At 39.4% G+C, this 23,178-nt stretch overlaps 1 protein-coding gene across 1 annotated transcript in view; it reads right to left on the reverse strand.

Moving 5' to 3' along the window:
* Positions 1-691: 691 nt before the first annotated feature.
* Positions 692-23,178, reverse strand: part of kiz (kizuna centrosomal protein) — a 34,045-nt gene continuing 11,558 nt past the window's right edge. The window contains exons 8-16 of the mRNA XM_041813233.1: positions 22,590-22,709; positions 21,738-21,902; positions 17,115-17,265; positions 15,092-15,248; positions 14,531-14,593; positions 13,119-13,211; positions 9,672-9,741; positions 1,807-1,853; positions 692-973 (exon numbers count right to left, since the gene is read on the reverse strand). Coding sequence (XP_041669167.1) covers positions 870-973; positions 1,807-1,853; positions 9,672-9,741; positions 13,119-13,211; positions 14,531-14,593; positions 15,092-15,248; positions 17,115-17,265; positions 21,738-21,902; positions 22,590-22,709 — 970 coding nt within the window. The 3' untranslated portion in view covers positions 692-869. The remainder of the gene's footprint in view (positions 974-1,806; positions 1,854-9,671; positions 9,742-13,118; positions 13,212-14,530; positions 14,594-15,091; positions 15,249-17,114; positions 17,266-21,737; positions 21,903-22,589; positions 22,710-23,178) is intronic.

Raw genomic sequence — 23,178 nt, forward strand, 5'->3', positions numbered from 1 at the left:
CACCTACAGCTGACTAATGGAATCCTGCTGACACTAAATGCCAGGGGCTTTTACCACATCCAGGAATGGCAGTTTTGGAAATTTACACTACAGATATAATGAACTATAAATGTAAACTTGGAAATGTAGCCTCCCACACAGTAGCACTGAGTTATTAATAGATACAGACCATTCAATGTACTGCAAAATGACAAATTGCAGAACACTACTGTGAGCTTTCAGCAACAATCCTGCTACTTCTGATTCATTTGCTCGACATGGATAAGAACTCAGACTTACATCTTTATGTTTCTGTAGCATGAGCATACTCATTAAAGATGCAGCTGTAAAAAATCTGTGCAAAGCAGTCGTTGGAGGATCTAAATATTCTGAGTTTGTTAGCGCTACAACACTTTGTGCCCTGGGAGATGGGCCTCTTCAGCAGGTTCACAGGTCGTGCAGCAGCGTGCAGAGTGGCCATTGTGCTTTGTCATTTCACAGGTGACTCACATCATTACACTCGAGCATGCTGGAGGTAGAGCACTCTGAGATGCTTGCGGCATTCAAAATGCATGGTTTTCAGCCTAGTGCAAACAAATCGCTTTAAAAGATCAGTTTAATCTATTTCGAGCTGTTATTATGAGCTGGGAGAGTTGTTCAGATAAAGAGACTGAAGCAGGGTTAACATCAGAGTGTTGGACAACTCTTCATGTACTTTAACCAGCGTGAGAGCTGTCAACTTTATTATTTGTTTTTACGATACACTGTACATTTGATTTATATTGCAGACCACTAAAGTAATGGTCAGGAGGTGAATTACTCTGAGCCAAACTGCCTTGGATTTAGCAGTGATATAATATAGTGCATAAAAAAATATCTGAAGGAATACTTCAGTCATAGAAGCCGTCAATGTCATTGCTGTTTGTATTGAAGGGTTGAGGACACAAGGCTGCTTCAATCTCTGAGTTGCTGTCATCTGATTCCCCCCAGAGAGCTATGCAAGAAAAGAAAAGAGAAAAAAGACAAGACTGTATTATTATAGCAAAGTGTTTATCCTTCCTTGGTTCATTGAATGTAACCTCTTACATTGTCTACATAATTTCTTTACCCAGTCGATTCATCACTCTCTCGCATTCCAGGATTTGATGCATTGAAGCTAAACTCTTCTCAAGTTGGATTTTTACAATTTATTATTCTACATTTTAGTCTGTTAAGATGTGTTTAATAAAAATTTGATAAAAAGATCTTATGGAAAGCTTTAAGAATCTAAACAGAGATGTGAGCAGCGCCAGAGAGCAAAAAAAAATCTGTGCCAATATTAAAGCCAAATTCAAAGGCCCATTTATTTTGTTTACTATGTGCTAGAACTACTATGGAGTGAGGTGGAAATATTTTTATGCCTAAAATTGCCATAAATAACACAAGGGCTCTTACGTGGCTTTCCCCCTTAAAGAATCAACAAAAGTATTCATCAAAAGCACTATATTTGCCCAATATTCCCCTGGATTTGCTTAAGATTTAAACAAAAACAAATGAGGAATTTAAACATTAGACTATAAAGTAATGCTTGTTGCTAACTAATCTAAGCTTTCAGTAGCCTGGTTTTGGCTACAGTTCCATTTTTTATTTACACACCCTCAAAAGGCATGGCTTCATGTGCAGAAAAAAAGTAATCAACTAATTGGTGCTGTTGCAAAGCTAAAACTCTAATATAATAATATACACGCTAATACAGGAACCTCTTTACAGTGATCTGTTTGGTGTAATTAACCTTTTTCCTGACTCTGTGTCTCTACACACAATTGAAATGACTTTGTCTATACTCACCTTTTGACTGTAGAGCAAAAAGAGCCTTTGAGTTCTTCTTCTCTTTTCTGGAAACACAAAGACAGTTATTAGCCTTGTAAAGTTAATACCTCTCTAAAAAGGGCAGTTTTTTTTCACACTAAAAATAACTAAAATGGAAAAAAAACATCAGACAGACAGTGCTGCAGAGGGAACTTCCTTGACTCCTGTTCTAATTGTGCCAAAGGACTTCCACAAGGCCCTCTTTATACAAAAATAGTCCAGAGACAGGGTTGCCAGGTTCCCATAGCTCTGGTGATATCGCTATGTAAATGTGTGACCTCTGAAAAAGCTTTGATCTACCCCAATGCATATGCAATAAGGCCCCCTGTTCCACTTTTAAAGGCCTCCTCTTTAATTTACATCATCACAGAGCCCATTCAAAACCCCACAATATAGCCTCATCATCTCCCAGGTTAGCATACATATCCATATGGCTTATTTGTTTGGACCTTGTATAGCCGAGCTGCGTTGATGCTCCTCTTAGAAACAGAAAGAAAAAAGATGCAGAGTCTGAAGCAGATGAGCTCTTGCAAAAAACAGTTGTGTGGTGTGTTCCCTCCATCTGCATCAATTCAAACCCATGACCTCTTTGATTGTCATCCTCTCAATCACCTTCATCTCCTCATCTCTCGCTCAGCTAAATCTTGGCACATGTGACTCTACATTGAGTATAAGGACCAAATTACTCTGGCTGCCTTCCAATTGCTATCTTGCAAACTATATATTGCTGCTTTGCAGCACTCAAGGCAGAATGGGAGAAAAGAGATGAAACTCCCATTCCTAACTGTGAACAGACGGCTTTGTGCTAAACGCACTATACCATGAAGATGGTATAATCATTTAGAACATAACCTTTATATTCATTCATGGCCAGGACTTCTTATAGGAAATATGGGTGGTTGTTGCATCAAGCAAATCTAAGTAGCCTGAGAAAGAAAAGTAGTGTCAAAACATAAAAGAAACAATCCGCTGGCATGAGGAAGGTGCATTGCATGTGAGATGTGTCTTTTTTTAACAAAGTATTTTGTTGGTAAAATATGTCTAAGTAATCAAATCTCGGCTTTTTTTCAGTAAATAACAAGTTGTACAGATGGTAGATTGTTTTCTGTTTGAGTGGATTGCATTTTAATCAAATTCCTCCTAAACTTTGGAAACAGTAAATGTAAGCTTTTTTAACTTGGCTATAAGAGGTTTCTGTAAAGTAAGTATAAAACTACAAAATTAAAAATGTATGGTTTGTTTAGAATTGACACTTTAAGTCAAACTATGGCAAAAATGTCATACCATGTCATCAGATTTTGGGTAATCAATTGGTAGATGCTCAGGCAAAGAATTTATGAATTAATGTAAAAGAACACCCAGATTTAGTATAAACCGCCTTTTAGATAAAGTTCCATTGCTAACTAAAACACAAAGTCTAGTGCATCCTTTTATAACTGCTAGGAAAAAGATCTCAAACACTGTGCAGTGGTAAAAATACGGCAATAATCTATATGATCACTTACTCTCCTTTGCTGCATAATAGGTGTAACTGAGAGTAAATTAGGCTTTTCTTTTCTTGAACTTCCCCCTGGGATGGGAATGGTCTATCAGCTGTTCCACTTCAGTGAGGGACGGAACTGATTTCAAGACAGGGCTATTACCATAGAGAGCCCAGTCTGGATCCGACCCCACCAATCTAATATTCCGTTTCCATAAACATTTATGCCGGTTCATCTTCTGCTGAGTTTCCCTTAATTGAGGCAATGATCTGAATATGTAAGACTGGGCTGGCCAGTGTTTTATATGCTCTGGTAGATAGAGGTGAATGTATTGTGTAAAATGATGCAAATTACAGCTATTGTAATGTTCTCTTTCCGAGCTTCACTCATTCTTTTCCTCTGTCCTTTCCAATTGGTTCATATTGTTGTTTATGTGTCTGTTCTGCAGATCTGAGTCTGCAACAACCTTTACAATTGCATGATGAGAATTTTTAAACAATGTTATAGCTGGCAGAAGGAGGATGTCTAGAAACATTGAAGGGGACATATGCAAAAATCATTTTTTCAGGCTTTTCTAACAAAAACATGTGCCCCTGGCCTGTCCACAATCCCCTCAAGTATCAGAAAAATCCATTCCCTTCCACCCTTTCTTTCTCCACCTTTCAGAAAATGTGTGCTTAAACAAGCTGTTCTCAGATGCTACCCTCATGATGTCACATGGAGAGTAAGCACCTGCCCCCAGGTTTGGTTGGTCCTCCTCGCTTGGAAGAAAGTTCCACGCTCCTCTCCTGATCTTCCTTTAACCTGCCAGCTAAGATGCTGGATTGCTCAGTGGGTTACCATGCTGATTTTTGTCTGGGAGATTGATGGTTCAAATCCCAGTCAAGTCCTAAACTTTGGATAGAAGTGTCTGTAACATCATAAAATCAGGAGTGCCCCATCCATTTCCTGAGAGGGGTGTGGTCAGGGGCGGAGTCAGACAGCTAATTAACATTTAAAGCCACAGACACAGAAACGGCTCATTTTGAGAAGGGCTGAAACAGAGGGGTTTTTAGACATGCAAAATCCAATACTGGAGTGTTTTTCAGCAACAAACTTCACATACATGTTTTGGGGACCTGTGAGACCAATATAAACTTGTCTTAAAAGGGTGAAATATGTCCCCTTTACTATAACAGAAACCACACAAATATTTCAGGAACTTTGTGTGCATAAAAGTATGCAGTTGGTACCATGCTTTTTTCTCCAAGGTTTTTGGATTTAAGTTAAAGGTTATTTTCAGTCATACATGTTAGGATCCGTGCAGTGTGCTTCATTTTGGTTCTTTGATACATAGGTCACTGTGAGAGCAGCATCCTGTCTGCTTATTCTGTTATATTTTTAGGTAATATGCTGTAGAATAAATACACAAAAACTGCTACTACCACTTCAAATATCACACAAATACAGGAGGAGAAGTTGAGATTGCTGTATTCAAGTGGCTCCTGAGAGGACTACACAGTTGTATGTGCTTTAACAAGGCAGGAATCTTGACATCTAATGATGGTGATTATACATATTAACTTAGCAAAAACGTTTTTATGAAAATTTCTAGTATTGTAGCATCATGTATGGTGGAAAAAAATTAAAAATAATATAGTGTACTAAGAGTGGCACCTGTTTCTTAAAGACAGATGTGACTTAAATCCTACCATCACATTAGAAAATATGACAGAGAAAATAATGCTTACCAAGCATTTAATAATGCTTTGCACACACAGATGGGCAGAAACTGCTTTTATTTACCCTGGCTTTTTTAAGCTCCTGCCACCCACACACAAATGCTAATAGCACAATAGCACTTTTGCGCAGCGGTGCTTGTCTAAAGGTAAAGGGAGACCCATCACCTCATCATTCCCATCAACTCCTACTCCCATCCCAGCTATGACCCCGCAGAAACATTGTTTAGGCTCCGTTTAGATGTACTCTAACAGGCCTGAATGGTAGCAGGATATAGCCCTCAGTGGGGGCAAACAGTGAGAGGGAGCTGTGAGTGCACCGTGAGTGGGCACTCTGTAACGTGTGAGTGCTCTCTGCTGGCAACCAGTAAGTACTGCAACTCAGAGAAAGAGGTATTGGGCCAATGATTTCAACGTAGTACACTCTCCTCCTGACTGGTGACAGTCTAGTGGAGACGGCTGGTGCAAGGGATGGCTGAAGGACATTCATTCATCTTGTGTGTCAGTTTTGGGGGGAATCCTGACCCAAATTTGCCAGCTTGTCCTGAACACATAAGAAAACATATGACAGAAGTGAATTTTGTGAATCTAACAGTTTAATCAACACAAAATTATGAAGGTTTTGCATTCTTCTGTCATCATTAGCCCTTGAAGAGCTGACAATAATCAAAACATTTTCATTCAAGTTTCAACCCTTAGAACTCCAGAATCTCAACCGTTTTAAGCACAGTCAAGTTATATTCATCTATTTTTTCCAGGACAACCTGGATTATCATAAAATGAGTGCTGCAAAAATGTCAGATGAATGTATCAAAAGTCATATGACCAGGACGACCAAGTTAAAGGACAAAACAGAAATTGAATCTCACAGAACTTTATACAAATCACACCCAGATCAAAAATCTTAATTTAGTTCCTACAGAAAAGGCAGAAACTTTTAAAAGAAACCATTATTGCCATGTATGTCCACAAAAACAATTCACATTTTGTGCCCAGTTGGTATTTTGGTGTGTAAAATGCTCATTGATTCCATTTTGGGAGCCCAAATGTCCTCTTTTCTTTATTAGGGCCACAGAGGTCTATTTACTCTTAACTTTCCAACTGATAGATAACGATTTGTCTCTTTATTATTTTTGGCTAGCCTTGATTGGTCACTATCACCAAGAAAGCACTAGAGGAAGAAACTGCAGCATCAGAGATGAACCAACAGGAAGTTATATTTTACCTCTGGTGTAAAAATGGAGGAGAGCTAGCAAGACTGCTAAGTTTTATATCGCAAAAAAAAACAAAAAACGTAATAGTCATATTATCATGGATTGAGCAATGTGGATTTGTAGTATCAGAACTTTGGATGACCACAGGGCTTTGCACCTGGATTAAAAAGGTTCTGGAAGGAATAAAAACGCCACAATCCATCTGTAGACTTGCAAAAAGGAAAGCTACTGATTACAATTCATTCCATAGAGATCCTTCAAATGGTTCCTGAGATACTGTAAACAACCAGTGGGCTACATTCACTTAGCATTAACCTGCATATGAATTAAAAAGCCAATTTAGGGTGACAAAATGGAACTATTGTCTTCTTTTATTATATCTTTCTGACTTCATGGACTAAGTGTCTGAAGTAAAGAAAAACACCTGCTACTATTACTTTCATGAGCATCCTTTACAAGTTTGAGTCTGCTTATGTAGGACAGTGACCTCCTCTGGTTGAAGACTCCAAATGCTGCCTTTATCTCTAGTCAAGGTCTTATTAATCCATGTAGGAGTCTTATTTTTTTTCAGAACATAGTAAAAAATCTAAATAAGCTGATATTTTAAAAGAAAAACATAGAGAGTATGAATGTTCTTTCCTGTTTTTTACAGACTGACAGATGCAATGCTACCAGGTAGCTGATTGTAACTCTACTTAAAACATTTTCTGTTAAACTGTTTACATATGTTTCCCACTTTCAGGTCTAAGACCAGCAATCCTTCATCTTTCAAAACCTCTTTGTCTGTGACTGCCTCTCTGTCTCCCTCTATCTCCCACTTTTGCTTTCTACGTCCCCTCCCCTCCGGTCTTTTCTCTCAGCTCATGGCCCTCTCACCCCTCCATCCCTCCTCCCAGCGAGCCGTCAGAGATCCACACACATCGCCTCCCAACATGAGAGAGAGAGAGCCTCTGATTTTGACACTCTGAGTGATTTGAGGTCGAATGCTTGAGCACATCCTGTTGTCCAAGGCAAAGCTGTAAACCACTAATTGTTGAGTCAAGGTTTTTGTCAAGCAGGCACTAGGCACAACAATCATCACACCAGCTGATGGCTGGAGGATTTTGTGTGTCCGAGGTAGTGTGTGTGTACACATGTTTTCAAGCATTTATTGAGATCAAAAAAGGGGAGGAATAAAAAGGTATTAAAAAACGCAAAATAAAAATAAGAAAGGAGTGGCATCTGAAATGCCTACAGTAGAAAGGGGCACAATGATTCTTTGCACGAGAGGAAGCAGTGGCATGCACTCGCATACAAAGGGGAACAAGTGGTCTTTACATGGAGTGCAGCTGCTTATTAAGACTCACTCCTTCGTGCATTATTCCTTTCATCCCCACTCAACCACAAAGTGATTTTACTTTGCCACTCACAATGACAGCAAAAGATTTCTAATGGACAAATCAGTCGCTTCCCCACGAGTTATAATACAATAAACAGCACATTCTATAAAAGTATCAGACTGAAAAACACTGTGTGGGAGAGAGCACGGAAGAGAGAGTGAGGAAAAAAAAAGAATATGAAAGAGCCCAATTCTCTCGAACGCCATAATAGTGAAATGAGCACATATAAATGTGTTAAGAGTATCTCTTTGCATCTTGTATAGACTGCATGTATTTAATCTGTAAAGCTTATTAAGGCCCTAGTCATTGCTATGCAAAGCAGCACCCAGTGCTTTTCTCTCGCTTTTCAGCCGAGTGCAGTGTTTGGCCAATAGGACTGGCCCCCCGCCTCTCATTCTGCATTCATAACATGCAACATTTGCACAATGTATCTCTCAAAGGCCCTGAATAGAAGGCCTTAATACTCATGTAAACAACTGCAAACCAATTACTTAATGAATCGGGCCCACACATAATGAGGAGCCTCACAAAGGGCTATAAATGCATTTTTTGCACCAAAGCCTCTGCTTTAAACTACAATCCCTCTGCTGTAGTCTGGGCTTAACTGGCAAATCATAATTATTGTCTAAGACAACAGAGAGGAAGCCAGTTTTGTATTTTGAGTCCAGCTCCATCCCTCTTTTGATGTCACTCATCAGCTCACTGACAAAATAAAGCAAATAATTAACAAGTAGGATGGAGAGGAGGGGGTGTACAGGAAGACAAGAATGAAAGAGGGGCAAGAGATGGAAAAAGGGCAAAAGAAAGAGAGGGAGACACACACAGAAAAAGGAGGAAAGCAGGGCAAGAGCAGGCTGCAGTGTTATGCTTCTGCTTAAGTGCAGGGCTTCTAGACCACTTGTGGAAGCAATAAAGCGCAAGAAGTGACTGTGGTAAGTGGAATGCTTAAATCTAAGCATCCAGGAGAAGCAAAGAAAAGACAGGGGAAATCGCTGTATGGCCAAAGACAGAATAATGGTCATGGTTACTTGTAATGCTGGCTACTGCAAACTTCCTAAACAGATTGATAATTTTAGTTGCTATTGATCCAATTTTACATCTATACACATGTTGTCATACCTCATAGCTTTTTGTGTTTCTGTTTAATTTTTACTTTTGCAAATTGTGTTTAATCACATGTACTGCAGACTTCGCATGCACGTTAATGACATGGAGACAGGCACCATCTGAAAGAGTCCAGGCCTGAAATTGGCTCATGTTTATTAAAGAGGGTGGTCACTGGGGCTGGCAGTGGCAGACATCAGCAGCTATGAGGACCACAATAGAGCCAGCCCATTAGGCCCTTCCCTGGGCTAATAGGCAGACTGGGAGCGCATGTTTGCCAGGCCAGAGAGATACAGACTTCAGCCCTCATGTCAGCGTGGTGCCCAGTAATCACATGAAATCAGAGAAGATTATTCCTCATAACGTTTACCCAGTCATTACTACAGCCCAAATGGGTTCGCAGTGAAGAGGTGCTCTGAGGACCCGACATGCAATTGCAGATTTGATGAAGTCGTGTTGATATTCAAATGTAACCATGATGGTGTTAGCTTCCACCAAGCTATTTATCATTATATCTTCTTTTCCAGTCCACTTAGGCCTCTGATTTGAGCAGCCTAAATGTGTTTCAAGGGTGAAAAATGAAAGGACATTTGTCCTTGTCAACACTTGAATCCCCTTCTTCCATAACAGTTGTCTCTGATTCTCTTCTTGACATGATCTGTTTGCATTCTGACAACAAGCCTGAAGACAGTCAGATTATGAGTCCAATTTATTTTTGTGGCAACTGTTTTGCTTTTGATTTCTAAAACCTGGCTGAACCCAGCAAACAGGGAGTGAGAGGGGCTTTGGGATCCTTTTGTCTTTGTAAGCGAGTTAATGGGTGGCGCCCTCTTGATCTTATGGAAATGAACAGGGAATTATTAGAGCGGCCATGCAAATGTACATCAACCACTTTGGTGTCTGGTGGCCCATTTCCTGTGGCCCGTTGAATAATAACAATGTTCTTACCCAGGGTAAGGGTCTTGATGTGAGGAGCGTTTGGCCCTCCCCGGGTCCTCTTCACGCCCATGATTTATTCCTTAAAAGAGCAAACAGAGCCTGATAAAACCATTTGATTAGGACATCTCATCAGAAGCTAATCAACAGTGCATATTAATGGTAGCAACTTATGGTAAGGCTAATAAGACGCAGACTCCTCAATGTGGTGGGGTGTCTTAATGTACACATATGTTGGCCACTTTCATAGAGAGGTGAAAGGAGAACAAGGCTATTTTACTCAAGAAAGTACAGTTACTTTGGTTAATAATTACTTCAAAAAGAAAGAGTATTGGCCAATAAATTAACTAAAAGTAAAAGTAAAAGGTAATTAATTTAAAGTAATGAGTACTAAGTAGCTACTGTGGAGTTGTAAAGTAAAAGGAGCTTTCGATAACATGAAAATATGGATCTTCAACCAGGTAAAGTCAAACCTTTAAAATAAGGTAAAATCCAACCGCTGTTTTGGGATGTAATGTGGAATTAGTCTCAGGGTATGTGCTACTGACCGCCATGTGTAGATACTTGCCAGCAGAAGTAGAAAAGCACACAACTATTGTACTAAAGTAAAAGTAAATTTACTTCGGTTAACATTCACTTAAGTAGACATTAAAGTACTGGTCTATAATCTATTCAAGTAAAAGTAAAAAAATTTAATTTAAAGTTTACTTTACACTTGCGTTTACACTTAAAGTTTACTTTAAGTGTGAGCACTGAGTAATTATGGAGGAGTTGTACAGTAAAATATGATCTTTCCTCATTGACAAGAAAAAGAAGCCAAAAAACTAAATACACAGCAGAAATGACAGTGTTAACTGAACTCATACAGAGTTAATTAAACACTTCAAAGGTCAACACTGATTAAAGTTAAACTACACTTTTCAAAACAATATATTTTGACAGCTGCAGTAACTCTTGTAAATCTGTCATGAGGTAGGCAATGCATATTGATAAAGAATAGTCACAATGCATAGGGACACCTTAAGTCACAGGCAGGAACTCTAGCTCAGTGGATAACTTCACCATGAGTGAAGCAATCCACCAGAAATATGAGCAATAGAATCCCAGCTGTCATCAGCTGTTTTGGGATGTGATGTTGAATCATTCGCTCTCTATGTGCTAGGGGAGAATGGGGTTGGTTGTCACACAGGTGACTGTCACACTCTTGACATTTTGCCACCATAAGGTGCTATCTCCCAAAATTCAGTATGGAAGTTTCAAGAATTTGGATCATAAACTTCTCTGGAGTAAGACAGCTAACATTTAGGTGACAGGACTTTTTATGTGTTTTTCATGTCAAATTGCAAATATTCAGCTCTTCAGTATTTTTCTTCAAGGCTTTGCACAATGGGTTTATAACAAAACAGTGTTACCCTTAAAATTTTAGTTTAGATTGTTGTTAGCTAGCTAAACGGTTGTTAAACGGTTCTTTGCCTTGATACTAGCAAGAAATTCTAGTTGGGGATGGCGGTCATATTCTCTTTAGGGTTGGCTACCACGTGTTGAGATGTGAACATGTATACAGCTACAACTTAATTCACAGCCAGAGGGGAGGTATGGATGTTGGATGTGCAACCAGTGGGTACAAAAGCTCTGCCTATTTGGAGTGTACAGACCCAACATTTGCCTTCACTGTAACCCAGATAGTGAAAGCATGTAGCCTAGTTGAGTAGGCTATTATTATTAGGCCTATTGGTTTGGATCTTTATGTTGCTATAAGTCTATAGGCTGGTTTAGCGATGTTCCTGTTCATGTTCCTTGCTCATTTTGTGATAAGATGCATTAAGTTATATATTTTTTAACTTTTCAGTCCAGTTAAAGTTTTTAAAATTTAGTTCTGCCTTCTTGCCTTTTTGAAGATTTTCCAATTAAAATAACATTGTGACAAACAACCTTATAGTGTGACAATCATCCCCTAAAAGGGTTGGCTGTCACAATGTGTTTAGAGTGTCTTTGATAGTTAATTTCAACTTTGTTCCAATAAGCTGGAAAATGAAAGGGGTACACATGTCAAGCTAACACCTTAAAGAGGGAGTATTATACTTTTCCGATTTTTAAAACATAAATATAAAGTCACAATGTTGGGTGTCCATACTCCACGTATGCAAATTTTCAAACAGCAAGATAAACATATGTGGCAGTAATCTTGGAATTAGGGTTAGGGTAGAATGTAAACTGATGAAAACGGTTCATTGGGAATCTCTCCAAGATCTTCCTGAGACGAGATTTCGATGGAGCGAACTGATGAGGTCATCGTAATAGGATCTCCTGACTGGTTCGTCCGTGCTGCCAGCAAAGTGGAACAGACTGCCCCCACAAGGCCTTTTAGCCATTTAGCCATTTAGTAACAGTAATTAAACACTTACCAAACAGATAAGTCCTGCTCTATCCTTCACTGCTGCTGGTTTTCTTCCCCCTCTCTCTCCAAATTATTAGAGTCAGACTCCGGGTCTAACACGTAGTTTACAAGTAGCCACAAACATAGCCACATTTGAGGGGGCGGGCACAAAACATTGAGTCCTGCTGCCGGCCAGCCTCTGGAAAATCGGCCAATCGGAGGACAGCAGATCCGTGGGGGGGATTTAAAGAGACAGCAGTGAAAACAAAGCGTTTCAGACGGGGGTTAAAATAAGGGTTTTTCAGGATGCCAGTGTGAGAAACATGAAGAGTTTCTTGAGTTGTAAACCATGTTAAGCTACTACGTTGGTATCAAAAAGATGTGTAAAGCCTTGAAAAAAGACACAATGCCCCCTCTTTAAGCTTCAATTGAATGTAGGAATGAGTACTGAAAGATTTTTTGATGACGAACAATTCAGACTAGAGTAAAAAGCGTGACAACCGACCCTGTTCTCTCCTACTGTGTAGTCAACAGAGGTGGAAAAAGTACTAGAGTATAATACTCAAAATAGTTACTCTAGTTAAAACTTACTTAAGTAGCAGTAAAATTACTGATTTCAAAATAAACTCAAACAGTAAAGTATACAAAAAGCTACTCAGTTACAGTAATTTGAGAATATGGAATTAGTTACTTTCCACCCCTGCTTCTATTATTCACAAAATCCCAGAAACAAATTCACATTCACCTGCCATTTTTTTATTATTTAGAACTTATACCTGGTGAGAATGGCCGTGTTTGTTGAACACTGATGCTAGCAGATAAAATCCAACAACTTCTTGCTCCAACCATTTCTCAGCTGGTATAAATTCACATTCACCGGCCATTCTTTAATTATTCAGAACTTATACCAGGTGAGAAATGGTTGGAGCAAGAAGTTGTTGGATTTTATCTGCTAGCATCAATGTTCAACAAACACGGCCATTCTAGGTTGTCCTTATGTGCAATGACAACATATGGCTAAGGCTGACCAATGGTTAGGCTCTAGTTTCTTACTACTTTTTAGAGTGGACCACATTTCTTACCTGAAAGGCCTTCTTCCTCCTCCTCCTCCTCTTCAGAACTCTGCAGCCTTTCCTGCATGGCTGATTGTTTAAGTAACTGATATGCTTTTGTCTCTGTTCGGGGAAACACACATATACACACATGGGTACACACACACAAAGTCCCTGTCAAATATTTGCTTAAAACCAAGGTTTCCTACTTTCAGAGGGTTTCTGTGTTTGATGAGACAACACGCTTCAGTAGCTGAGTCTGTCGGTGTCACCTCTGAGCAGAGTGGGTGAAAACACTGTGCTTGATCAGCTAAGCTGTTGATTCAAGCCTACATTGTGTAGCAACTGTTTCCATGAGGAAATCAGCATCTCACATTATCTCAGCATCCCCTACCAGGAAGGCAATGAGTGTTTTCCTGTTTTAACAACTCTCATAATTACTTTCCAGCACACTAAAGTATTTGATTAGAATACAGAGACTGATCTGGTAAAACTAACTACACTCCAGAATAACATAATAAAATACTCTGCTTCTTCACTGAAACTGCTAAAACACACAGCAAGTTTAAAGGATAGCACAACATTTTGATTTTCAATCACATAGATCTTGCATTTCAACTTGTTTTTACAATATAAGTACAAGTGCTGATCACAGTCTTTAAATCTGAATATTGCATCACAATCTCCCATGTTCCTCTGCAGTTTATACCACCATAGCCTGCACATATAACCCATACCACATCAGATATACAGACCCACATGTCTCGGCAATTACTTTCATTGCCAAGGTCATGGTATTTGATTGTAACATTGATGTAGCTCACCACAGCAAAAAAACACCCTTTTCCTTGAAAAAACCTCTAGTCATGTTCTTTTTTAAATTGGTCATGGCTCTTTTGATTAAGTGTAGCGATTGCAAACTGGACTCATTTTTCTGGCTGTGCACGTTAGGGATGCAGACACATGAAAGACCCCTCAGGAAATCTGATAGCCAAGGGTAATATAGCATTGCTTTACATTTCAGAGGTGCAGCTCAGGGATGGGCACACCAACTGCTTCCAGGATGCCTTCATATCTAGTATTTTTTTCAAGTCCAGCTTTGCCTGAGCATTGTTTAGAAGATAATGAGAAGCGATGACAGATCTCTTGTGCTTCCCACCCTGGCATCCTGACAATTAAAGCAGGCGCATTATGCCGGGGCCAGCGAATTATCAATTTTGCCACAATGCCTCAGACCAGGCTGAAAACATAGCTAGTGTTTTCTCGGAGATAATTAGAGGGAACTAGCACAGCTCTTCAGGTGGGACTTTGACCCTGGATTCACCTTGATCATCCTGTCTCAGCCATTGCGTAAAAGAGCCCATTATTCACTGCAGAGGGAGGAAAACAAACCACAACATAAGGACAGTGTGAATGCTGGGGCACCGGCGATGCCTTTTTACCTCTAATAGGAACACTTTCCACAGGGCTTTCGTCCTGGCTGTCCTCTTCAGTACTTTGTAGTTCTGTAAGAAAGGGAAGCGCATAGTGAGAAGCAGAGGCAGGGAGGAAGGGAGTTTGGGGATAGAAATGGGAATGGGGGGTCTTTCTTTAGCTCTGAATAGAAGGTTGTATGAAAACTGGGCTGGGAGGGATTTATAAAAAAGCTCTATGGTGAAATTGATTTCTTTCATAAAAGGGGAGTTTTAATTCTTTGCAGAGGTGGTTTATAAAAAAAACAGTGGACTACATTTCTTCCTACTAATGGCCTTTTTATGTGTTACTTTGCAAAGACAGTGTTAAATTAGTAGGATTGTTTTGGACCTTTCTGGAAATCCTCCAGCAACTATATCAAAACCAAAATTAGTGCTTAAGGGTGAGTTTTGATTCTTAGAAAATGCAGCCATTCATCCGCAAATAATAACCAAAACCAAAGCATTACAAATTGTGGTCTATTTCAAATACAGTAGTTCAATCACATTTTTAAATTCCTATGCATAATAATAATAGCTATCTTCAGTAACCTTGCATCTGTTGCTTCTGCACAGGCCTGGCGGGCTTCACATATCCTTCAGCCAGGAGAGAAGAAGGACCACCCGAAGAAGACAAGTCGCTCTCGTCCTCTGCTGAGGGGCACTCCTCACTGGACCGGGACACAAGTGTCCTCAGCAGCACTTTGGCCTGCAAGCAGCACAAATTAAAACCACACTCTTAATTGTTCCCATTTTGTGAAGGAAGTGTTAAATTGAACTCTCGCCGATTAGGCAAGTCATTTACTTTGGCCACGGCTGCTCGCACAGAGGTGCAGCTGTAGTGTGTGTTCAAACGCCAAGAGAAAATAACTTCAAATTCTCTCACTCGTTTAACTAAAAAAAGATTATTTCGCACACTTTCGCTCTCTCGCTTCCTCTCAATCACACTTTTTTTTCCCCTGCTCTCCCTCTCTTCTCATCCATGAGATTAGAGAAGCGCCTAAAGAATGCAATCACCCTGGCGTTAATGTGCAACACATTCCAGATATCGCCCCTCTTGGCTGTGAGAATTGAGACAAACTGCTCTCTGCCTCCCTCTCCAGCTCATTTTTTATCTCTGGAGAGATGAGGATACACAATTAAGAGGAGCTGTTCCGGGAGATGAGGAGCAGGGAGATGCCACACACCGATTTCCTTTCTCTCCTTTTTTCCCTCCCACATATCAAATCCTGCCATCATCATCTCTCTTTTGTGATCAAAGACTGCCTCTCAGCCTCAGATGGCCATTTGCTACTTTTAATGAGCACTAATATAGAAGGGATGATCAGGAGGATTTTGACAGTGACAAACTTTAAGTACATTGTAAGTTGTTATCAGAAGGTCGCACTGAACATTGACAATGTGCATGCTTTCATTTTCTAAGAGGGGAATAGAGGCAAACACATGCCAATCTGAGCTCACCACTTGGTATTTGATGGCGTTGCACAATAAAAACTGTCTTGATCCTTGTCCCCGATATCCTTCTTTGTTCTTTTTTTAGATTTAGTCAAATGTACCCTGGGTTGAGGGCTCTCGCAGACCCACTGCATTTTAAATATCAATGAATGCAACTGTTAGCACTTGAATATTCAAAGGGCCTCTTTGAGAGTGTGCATGCGAGCTGCATGCTCCCATTTGTCGGAGTAGCCAGGCTGTGAGGCATTACGTGAATGGAAATTTCTGTTTGCTCTTGTGTGTAAAGAGTAAGCTGTTGTATGAGAGGACAGAGAGGGAAGGGAGAGAGAAATAGAGGGAGAGAAGGAGAAATAGATGGAGTGAGAGAGATAAAGGGAGGAAAGCATTTTTACTCCGGCTTTTCCTGATGCACTTGGACACAATGATGTAGATGGCAGTGCCTCTCTTCCTTTGTCAGTTCATATCTTCAAGAGCCTTTACAGCCTCCCCCTTTGCCTCTCTCATTGCGCTGTGGACACAGGAGCAAGATCTCCAAGCCACAAGAAACCAATAAGATCATCCAGAAAATTAATAGCAAGAAAACCAACATGCACAAAGGAAACATTACAGTAAAAAGAATAAAACCCTATTGAAAAAATCTTTATTTAAAAGAGAATTATCTACCAAAGGTCAACAAAAACAGGGAATTTGAAATAATGTCCATAGTAAAGATGATATAAATTTCTCGCTCATTTGTTTGGACCCAGCTGATGGCTATACTCTCGTCTAATACCAAATTAAAAGCAAGTGCTGTTGAGATGAATACACCACATGAGATGAAAGAAGCCAAGCAGAGGCTGTAATTTGTGATTAGCACATGGGTCAAGGTTTCCCCTCTGTTTAGGTCGATGTGTGGAGCAATCTGATGAGACGGCAGCCATGATTTGGCTTGAAACCCTAGACACAAAAGGGGCACTGTGTACCAACTACAACTCATTTAAAAGCACACAAAGAGGACAAAATTAACCCACAAACTACTTCTGTAGCTATGTGTGTAATGTCGTCCTACTTTTAGGAGATGAAGTCAGTAAATACAAGTGTGTCCTCCTATTTGTGTCAGTGTACGTGCCTCCAACGCTACCTGGTGGCTGTAGGTGGCATGGCGCTCCAGCAGCAGTGGTGTGAACAGCTGGACTATGCGCTCAGTGCTGAGGACACAGCGCTCCTTGAGCAGGAGGGCGTGCTTGAACCAACGATCCCACAGCCGAGCAGCATCAGGAGGGAGGCTGGCGCTGTGATGAGGGGATGGGATTGTTGGGAGAGGAAAAGAGAGGCCATTTAATTGAATACAAAGTAGGGCATCTGTAAATAAGAGAATTATTCTGCCTAACAGTGAGAGATTCTTTGACTAGTAAGAAAATGCACATGGCTTCAAGTATGAGAATTTTAATTTAATGCATCTCTCATAAAAAAGCTGCTTGCTGGTCACTCTTTAGACATTTTGGAATACACCGATTATTAATGAATTCCAGTTAACACTAAACAGACAGAAACAGCCGTAATGCTCCTGACTTACAACTGAATAAAAGGTCAGAGGCATCTCTCCAGGAAAAAGCAGATCACTGCTAGATGTGTGTCTTTGGATGGAGTATATATCAGCGAGGGCCTCACTGAAATCAATAGAGTAGTGAAGCAGAGCATGGATTTGGCTCAGCGTATAACTACTCATTATCCAAAGGACTGGAAGTCACAGATAGGGCATTTTAATTTACTCATGACATTCACCCGTGCAGTGTTACCGCACGAGGTGACACCAAAGATGACCTTTATATTCGCGGACGAGTGAGACTGTATCGAATGTTAGTGTGCAATATCTCGGCGAATGCTGTGTGTGTGTACCTCTGCCCCCACTGCAAAAAAATGAAGGAAAAAAAAAGCACAGGCAGAAATCCACTCTTTGTCTGGAAAGTGGAATTCACCTTTATTGCAAGTCTGTGTCTATGAAAAGAAAAGAAGTGTCTATTGAACTTTGAAGCTATAAGAGCATTGCTATTTGTGCTGAATATCACTGATATCTGAATATCACAATTTCATGACTTTTAACTTTAAGTGTTTATATGTCGTTGTCTGCACAAACTCAGACTTTATCAACCAATTTTCACACTAAAATGTCTTCATCAATGAAAAATGACAACTCCTGTTAGGTTTATTTTTATTTGGTGAACACCTTATTAGCTCAAATATTTCCATTGGTTTTTAAAACCAGGGAAATTTTCATGTTTTGATGGTAACAGTACATTTTTTGTCAGAGTGGCAGTGTTGCCCTGACAGTCATAATGTTTGTCATTGCTGTGGAAATGCTGGCTGTTTCGTGAAAGACTGCCTCACAAGGAAACCTAAACTGTGACTGGAAGCTGCCGTTCTGTTGCTGTATCTCACATTTTGTATTGCTTACTTGTGATAGACCATGATTATCAACTACGATTTGCTGCACCAGTGTTAATTTTGGCAGCTGAGAGGCAGAATAGATAGAGATGCATTGTTTTTCAACAGATTTACCTACAGTGGAGAAATAATACTGATTTTGAATGTCTGATAAAAATTACACTCCATTTTAGTCTTGGTTTAGTCATCTTGATGAAAACTAAACTTACTGTTAGTCAATTTTAGTCATCATAGATCTATTTTTGTTAGTCTTAGTCTAGTTTTTGCCATGAAAAAAAGGCTGTCAACGAAAATTTTTAGTCATAGTTTAAGTTGACGAAATTAACACTGTGCTGCACCCCCCATAACACAGAGCTCCATCCCTCCAACCCACAACCTTGTAGTCACACTAGGTCAAGGGATGCACTGCTCAGCTACGCCTTTCTCTGATTCTCACTTCTTGTTTTGAATGAGGACTCTGCTCAACAAATACTACACTCAAAAAAATGTATTTACTGTTGAAAGATAACATTTTTAAGTGCAATTAATCTCAGAATTTTTGTAGTTAATCACCATTTATCAAATCCTTTTCATAGCATTTTATAATTCCACTATTTTGCATTCAAAAGTGCTTTTGTATCACTTTGGATTCTCTAAAGTCTTAAACAAAGGGTAATTGATTTCCTGTTTGGATACAGATCTGTTTTTAGAGGTAGAAGATTTGAACATGCACATAACCACAGAAAAAGGAACTTGTTATGGAGTGGAAAGTAAATAAGGTAAATGTTTGATAACACAAGGTGCAGATGACTTTTGACTGGTCTACTAAGCTGTGAGCTTTTTAAGGTAAAGGGGGACATTAAGGAGCAGTGGTGGACTTATTTACATCACTGTGGCTGCGGGGAGATATTACAGTGGCTTAACTGAAGTATGTCAAAAGGAACAATAAGTCATGAGATTAATTGCAATTAAGAAAAGCATAGTAATTGTGGCTCTTGATTAATCACAATGAATGCAATTAATCTTGAAATCCCTTTTAAATCCATGAATTTTACATATTGAAGGAGAAAAGCTGTTAAAAGTGGCCTTCCTGATCAACTATTAGGGGTGTGAATCATCTGTTTCTTCATGATACAAAATGTGCTACAAAAGGCAAATGAATTACTGAAAGACCTGCATTTCACTGTACATTACTATTTTTTTAATGTTGCAAATGTTTTAAAAAAACTCAAAACTGAGGGTCCCTGATTACCTTTGATTTATTAACACAACTATTTACATCTGTGTGAAAGCATGTTAATTTTAAAACAGCAAACACTGGCAATATAAAGCATTTTTATATCCTTTCCTATACCCTGATCCCAATTAAGCTGCATCATGCCCATTCAATCTGGGGGGCTCCAGCTAGCCCAGATTATTTTTTTTCCCTAATTGAGTTTTTAAATTCTGTGTACTATGCAGTAATGATAAATAATATTTAAATTAGGTGTGTTCTCAGATATTATTATTATACCATAAACACAAGCCCTCAGGCCCCTGTAGTTGGTTTGATCCAAAAGTTGTGTACAAGCTCGCAAATAAATACACCTTACCCCTTAAATTCACATTTTGTCTTACATGCCAAAAATGTGATTTAAACAGCAGAAAACGACCCAGATAATTTACTTAAAATTAAAGTCCTGCATTCAAATGTTATTGATTAACTAGAAACATGGTATCTAACAGAACACACTGAGCAGAGGTAAAAAAATTCCCCATTCAGTATTCTAATAACAAAATAACATGTTTTAAATAGCTTGTTTATTATATTTTGTATTACTTATGTAAATCTGAAAAGTCAGTGCCCCATAACTGTTATTTAATACTGTTTAAGTGATTTTTTTATTAATTGCAGGTCTTTCAAACAGCTTTTCTCCTTTTGTTATTTAGCCGTTTCAGACCAATCAGAGGTGGGTGTGATGATGAAGTTATCTGAGAGTTAAAGGCGTTGCTCTGAGGAAGGTAGTTAAACATCAAGGGCTAAAATTGACACATGATGATGTTTCCAACAAATAACAGCTGTTGCTTTAAGTAGAACTTGTCAGGTTGCTGTGTCAGGTGTAGTCAGTCTTACTTTGGCAATAGATCACGTGGAACTGATCTCTTAAGTAAAAGTTAGAAAGAGCAGAAGTAAGCAGAAGAGGTTTTGCATTATTAGCTCAGATTTTCTTAAAACATTAACCTTCCTTAGAATGTCTGTGGAGACACATAATGGCATCATTCTTCCTTTTTTCTAAGAGGGACCCTGTAGACCCCCACTCTAACTTAACCCCCCCAGAATTTTGGCTTGCATAATGTTATAGTGATGAATTTACATTGCTTTTGATTTATTTCAACATTGATTTTGATAAACAGAGGGTTAGGAAAAAGTTTTAGTTCAATGTTCAGTGATCTCTGTTGTTAAGAGCAGCCTCATAACAAAAGAAAAAGAGAAAAGAAGGGTTGAAAGAGAACAGCTTTCCTGCTTGAGCCATGTCAAGTTCCAACAGCTTATATTTTCATTTTGAATCAAATGTCAGATGGCGGACTACAATCAGTGTATCGAAGGAGGAACGAGGCAGTCGACTGTCCCTCTCTGTTCTTCTGTAGAGCCTGTATCAGACACCACTTGCGAGGGTGATGGAGGGGAGGGATTTTATCCGTAAACAATCTCATAAGTCAGTGGTTTACAGATAAAAAATGCAGATGTAGTTGGTAAAATAAGGCCAGATGCCCGCCTTGCAGTTGTCTTTGTCTGAAATATGTTGACACAGCTGAGAGAGGAGTGGATATCCTCTTAAACTTGGCTCAACTATTAGCAACTGCTGCTACCGTTGGCTTGTTGAGGAGGTATAGAAGGGTGGAAACTGTCAAAGGCTTGCATGAGGAATTACAAAACAAAAGCATAGCTGAAGTGCAACGGCGTAGATCAATGTTTTGACTTTCTATCGATCTGACTGGATAATTAATCAACTAATCGATGTATCGATACACTTCAGTGAAGTGTTACACCACTATTACAGAGTTGCTGAGCTAGCCAGAAAGGCCACTTCTCCAGTATTTATTCAACCTCACCTAAGAAGTGAGGTCAACTTTTCTTTTGTTAACTGATCAGAGTTCTAAATTCCAAACAAGACAAACTTTGGAAATGAATGGAGCTGAGCATCTTTTCTGTGCCCATCATTTGTTATTGTTTGTTAACTAAGAGCCCCCTGGTGGTGAAATTTATAGTGTGCATTTCAACTGTATAAAACACAAACATTTACTTATTTATTTTTATTCTGCTCTGGAGTACAAATCTGACATAAAGCACAAGCCTTACCTTATTTCATTAGATTCAATGCAGGGCTGGTGAGCACTCACTAGATCCTGAGGAAGCAGGCAACCCTTTGCTGTGCTCCATGACAACCTCTGAAGCTCATGAAGGATGACTGCTCCGCATGCCTCAAGGTCCTCGTCATTCAAGCTTGCTCCACTGTTACAAAGGCTGTCCAATATATAGAGAGCTGTCAGCTATTGCCATGGAGCCCTGTGCTCAGCCCGTGGGTCAGGAGCACATGGAGGACATCCAACTGCTAACACTTCACACACTGTATATTATAACCAAACACATCAATGCACATACACACCTGCTGGCATAATATCACAGCTAGACTAAAAATTACACTGTGGGTCACGGCACAAGATTGCCACTCTTTTTGCAACAGAACATGTTGTTGACATCATTTACAGCACTCGTGTTTGCACAGATGGGGGGAAGAATATACAGGGTTTAAAAGACTGAGAACACTTCCTTTGCCACACATTTATCCGTACTTTACAACAAGAAGTCCAATTATGGTAAATTAATCATGCTATGAAATATAAAAGGCTTATGAAAAATAAGCCTAGACTAATGAAACACATTCTCCATCCTCCATCTCCCTGACTCCCAATAACAATCCAACAGTGTGGTTACTATAACAATCCCATGTGTCTGAAAACCCCTCAGAAATAAAGACGTGTGCATGTCGTTGATGACACTTCATCTAAAGTGAGAGCCCTTAGTAGAAGGATAATACGCTTTCCTCATCATAACAAACTGCTCCATGGCCGTTAAATAAATATACACAGCGTTTAGTTAGACAGGGAGAGATGACATTGTAAAGTTTGAAGAAAGACAAGAAGGGCATACCTGATAATTCTATTGAGTTGTTTTGCATCAATTGAAGAATCCATGTACACATTGGTCCGCTCACCATGGAGTCGTCCTTCAATGCTGTCTAGCAGAGTAAAGAGTCCTTCCTGCGAGAGACTAAAAGAAACATTACCCATGAATGTGGTGAAAAGAAATAAAAACGGAGGCCAACCAATCGATACGCTCGCTTTTTGTAAATAGATGCCATTTGATCAAAAAAACTAAAACACATTTTTCTTGGCAATTCCCTTGGAGTACTCAAGGACTGCTGAAGGAATCTGATCATTACATTGCTGCAACAATACAATAGAGGACTTCAACTGCTCAAAGTGTGTCTGTTGTTGGTGCTGCACGACAGGTATGAAAAAAGTAAAAACTGGAACTCAAAACCAGAGCTTGTATGCTTAGCTGCCTATTGTTAAGGTACAACTTTAATTCTGCCTTAAACTGTACAGCTAAATTTCACAGTAAATTCCTTGTAGACTGATTGTTTGAATAAAAACAGTCAAAATATTGGCAACTCAGTGACATTAACACTTCTAAAGTTAAAACGCATAAGGAAGAAAGATTTCAAAAAAGGGGGCCT

This window comes from Cheilinus undulatus, linkage group 18 (assembly GCF_018320785.1).
Source record: "Cheilinus undulatus linkage group 18, ASM1832078v1, whole genome shotgun sequence".
Lineage (NCBI taxonomy): Eukaryota > Metazoa > Chordata > Actinopteri > Labriformes > Labridae > Cheilinus > Cheilinus undulatus.